Source organism: Ornithodoros turicata, unplaced genomic scaffold, assembly GCF_037126465.1.
Source record: "Ornithodoros turicata isolate Travis unplaced genomic scaffold, ASM3712646v1 Chromosome13, whole genome shotgun sequence".
In the NCBI taxonomy this organism is placed as follows: Eukaryota; Metazoa; Arthropoda; class Arachnida; order Ixodida; family Argasidae; genus Ornithodoros; species Ornithodoros turicata.
Window position 1 is genome coordinate 2632830 of NW_026999307.1, and position 4652 is coordinate 2637481.

At 45.7% G+C, this 4652-nt stretch overlaps 1 protein-coding gene across 1 annotated transcript; it reads left to right on the plus strand.

Annotated features, from left to right (window-relative positions):
- Positions 1–1551: 1551 nt before the first annotated feature.
- Positions 1552–2166, plus strand: LOC135372063 (uncharacterized; the record flags this gene model as incomplete). Its single annotated transcript, XM_064605787.1, has 1 exon — positions 1552–2166. A coding segment is annotated over one exon (615 nt), but the record flags the coding sequence as incomplete, so codon positions are not given.
- Positions 2167–4652: the final 2486 nt, after the last annotated feature.

Below are 4652 nucleotides of genomic sequence, written 5' to 3' on the forward strand. Positions count from 1 at the left end.
AGCAATTCACAATGATTTATGCCATGAGACGAGTTTTGTCTCTGTAGAAACGATGGAAAAAATTTACTAGCCTGGTCAAAAATAAATAATTGTGACCAAGCACCACATGCCAGAACAAGTATGAAGCAGATCCAAAATCCACATGCGAACATGGCGACCGCGTTTGCGACGTGCGACGATCCTCCAAGAATGGATGATGAACGCAAGAAACATCTTGTGTCGGCGCTGCTGTACTTGCGGGCTAGGCGGCAGCATAACGAAATGCGTGACGAAATGCATTTCGACCTAGATATGGACATAGAGGCAAGGGCACGAATTTCAAGGCATATTGAGGACCAGCTACATGCCAACATGTTCACAATAGCCGCCGTGATCGCAGATTGCGTTCCGAGAGTGCATCGAAGACGGTGGGCCTTCGAACGCAACGAAACGTGGTTCGAGGACACGTTGCCGCATTTGGGGGACTTCCATTTCAAGCAGGCCCTGCGTGTGTCACCAAGTACATTCCGGTACCTTCTTCAATCTCTACGAAGCCTCGAGCGTGAATACGAACATGCGAGGAGCAATATCGCTCGAGAAACGTGTTGCTGTCGGTCTCTACAGGCTGTGCTCGACAGCAGAGGACAGGACAATTGCTCATCTATTCGGCGTTGGTCGATCAACAGTGAACACAATATTCAGGGAGTTTTGTGGCGCAGTGATAGAGCACCTCGAAAGCGAGTGGCTACGCATGGTGCGCCCTAATGAAATGGCGTCGCATATGCGAGAGTTCTTTGCTCTCAGCGGTTTTCCACATGCTGTCGGCGCGCTGGACGGCTGCCACTTTCCCGTCTCCCCCCCAAAGCTCCATGCAGTTGACTACCACAACTACAAGGGGTGGTAAGCACCTTTCTTTATCAATTTAGTGTTGTAATACCACATCTCTGTGTGTAGAGTGCACAGATAATTACTATGTAGGGCTGATTGAAACTATACAATCACATACTAGGATTACAGCACAAAAAGAATGATTAAAGTGTAGCAGTGTGTAAATTGTAAGACTTTGAAGTTAAAAGGGTTGCGACAAGTTATCCCAGATAAATACAAAGGACTGTTCGTTGCATCGACGTGAAGCAGCATTGAAAGTTTCATGGCGAAGAGGATAATAGAAGCAGAGAAAATTGGCATCGCGGATGCCGAAACTCACTTATGCTGCTCTGACATCGCAGCCCGAGCTGCTGCCAGTGAGGAAACTGAACAGTCTCTGTTCGAAATATTGATGGCTCTTGTTCTGAGACAATTCCCTACATAGAAGAATAATAATTTTTTCCTCAGTGTCTTGGCATGCAGGACAATGGGACCATGGTGTAGAGTCACGTTTATGAAACTGTCCCAACCCCTTTAAGAGTGTTTTTTTTTTCATCCCAGACTCATTTCAAATTGACTGTTACTCGTCCTATCGAATCAATATACATGCAGTTTTATCTCAGTTTTATAGTTATAAAATAAATAAAATCAATCAATCAATCAATCTGTGCTCTTTTTTCCATTGCCATTAAACGCATAATCTCTCTCTTTTTTTTTTCGTGCAGGTACAGCATCATACTCCGTGCGTTACTGGATCACCACTATCGGTTCAGGTACATCAACCTGGGAAGCCCTGGGAGGTGCCAGGATGCGCATGTGTATGGGCGCTCCAGATTGTGTGCTCTGGTTAATGGTGATCATTTCCGTTCACCAGTGACTATCATTGAGGAAACCAGCGTCGCACCGATAATACTGTGTGACCAGGCATTCCCGCTCACTGCAAATTTGATGAAGCCATTTGCGAATGCATCGAAGGACACGCCCGAGGCAGCATTCAATTACAATCTGTCAAAAACAAGACGCATTGTTGAAAACACATTTGGACGACTGAAAGCACGTTTTCGATTTATAATGAAGCGCATGGAATGCCGAATTCCAACAGCAAAACGTGCTATCCGTGCTGCTTGCACATTGAACAATATTTGTGAAGCTCTGAAAGACAGTGTAGAGCAACAGTGGCTGCAAGAGGCACAGATTGTCGACGGCCAGTACGGCCAGCCTTCGCACAACACGGACGTGTGCAGCAGTAGAGGTGATCAAGTGAGGGGTGCACTAACAAAGTACTTCTGGAAGAATGCTCCACACAGGAAAGAACACTAGGACAATATGACTGTGGTAATGTGAGCTCTTGCGAGCTCAAGGTTAAATATATGACACAAGTTGCATACTAAAGCTTTTTTTTAAATTTCATTGTTTATCTCATTTTTGTAAAGCTTCAGTAAGCACGTTTATAAGTGCTTCCTCCCTTTGGGCAGCACGTTCTTGGAGCTCCAGCTGCCGCTCCCTGAGCTCCAATTCTTTCGCCCTAGACTGCTCAGGGGCGTACCTGAGCTGCCTTTGCTCCTCAAGCAGCTGCGCCAGGAGCGTGCTCTGTGCTGCCTGGCGCTTCTTCCTCGTCTTCTGAGGAGGAGGGGGTGTGGCACGTGATGGACTGTTGCCACCACAGAGCTCTGGTGAGCCAGAGGAGCACTGTGATGGCTCCTCTGCTGATGCTGCAGCCACCGGTGCCACATCGTCGTCCTCCAGGCCGTCCTTTGACCCTGATGCCCCCACCATATCCAGGAAGAGCTGCAGTTATGTGTAGCCATTAAAATCAGACATTCACAAAAGGGAGCACAAAGTGATGAACAACATGTTGGTTTCATTTCATTTAAAAAGACCCTTAAAGGCATTATGGCAATACATACGGGGTACAGAGATAACATACAGACACATAAATAAATGGCACGTTGGGACGTGGCATTATCGGCTGTGGTGACATCAAAACATATAGGTGTCTATTCCAAAGTTTGATTGAGCAGGATCCCGTCTCTCCATATTTTCCCTACATTCCTCATCAGTGAGACAGGACAGATGAACAGCAGCCGCACTTTCTACCGGTGAACAAGTGTATGTGTCATATTTGATTGCAGTGCCATCTCGAGCAAGTATGCTTCCTCTTCTTGTATTTCACATAGTAAAGGTTTAAAGTAGGGATGGCACGAATCCAGAATTTCGAGAAATCCAGAAAAACCCACCCAGTCAGCACAAATTGTAGCAGTGACATTGCACCAATAGTGCCATGCAATATTGATGCTATGTTTCTAATGGCCGCTTTCGTTATGCTGCAACGACGTTACTGAAGCAACATTGGAAAAATGTGAAATCGCAATGCTGATGTGACATTGCTAACGACCAGCTTCGTTAAGTTGTAACAACATTGACAACACCGATGCTATGGAAGAACGCCATATCGAGGATCAGCGCGCATTCACATGTGCGTAAGAATGGATTGCAACGAATTTCAAGTTCTCAGTCAGATTAATTTTCTTTGACATTATGTTGTCCTCGTCTCGATCCTTTTGTCAATAGTCATCTCCCATAGTGCGTCTGCGGTGTTGTCCCAGAATGTCTCTCTCTCAGTCTGAATTAATCCTTCCCATAATGGTCACACTAACTGTAATGTTCCGTCACTGCAGCACGTGAAACAATGCCTGAGCAACATATTCGTAATGTTCAAAATGCTGCACCAACATTTCAAAAATTCGTTCATTCAAAATGCTGCACCGACATTGCACCCGAGGCATTGTGGTGACATTCCATTTGTACATGAAACATTGCCACAATATTTGAACACGTCGTCAAAAACAAGTTGATAAATGGCGGGTGAACGTCACGGGAAGTTCTGAAGATTCCATTCTCTGTTTATTGGTTGGAATTACAGATAGAACAAGATCGTGCAGTCATTGTGCTCTGGCGCACTCGGAGCAAGTGCCTCAGAAATGCTGCATTGAGAACGTGCAACATGTGTTTCGATGTTGCTGCAATGTTGCAGACGTTGCCTAGAGGTCACATTTCTAAGCTGCGACGTTTCCCCAATCTACCAGGTGCCACATTGCTCTTGCAAGAGAATCACACTGTTGGCTCTACGCATCCTTCGAAATACAGCAGACACATTGATATAATGATAGTGCTGCAACGCTAACATTAAGTCGCTGAACATACAAACGCGGTTGGTGGATTCTAAAGACTCGATTCGCCGTTTTAGGCACCGGGATTTGGATTCGCGAATCTCCAATCCCTGCATAGGATTTGAGTATTGGCGGATTCGATTGGCACATCCCTAGTTTAAAGTACTGCTATGCTGTTTTCTGTCCTGTGTTACCATCATGTTGTCGCCACTACTCTCGATGTGCGCCCAACAGGTTGTGTCTGATATGTTCATATACAAAAGTTCAATGCGTATATCTGCTATGTCTGGAGTCAGATGTTTGGAGTTTCTGGGGCTCCCTTTCCAACTTCACTTTGGCGCTATAGACCACTTCAGTTCGAGAGCCAAGCTCACCTGCTCTGGAGAGGGCACAGCAACAGACTCTTCTGTCAGGCTGATATCATTTGCCGGCAGCGTCCCCAAAAATCTTTGCAGGTCCCAATAAAACTTCCAGGTGATGCTCCCCGAGCCAGTTGTTCTTGTTCGACACAGAGACCTGCGAGAAATCATGTTTTAACACACCCTTAATTCAACAAGCATAATTCGACATGCTAATATGGAAAAGCAATACTGTGGAATGAGCTACCTGCTTCTCATATCAAATGTTTTACGCTAT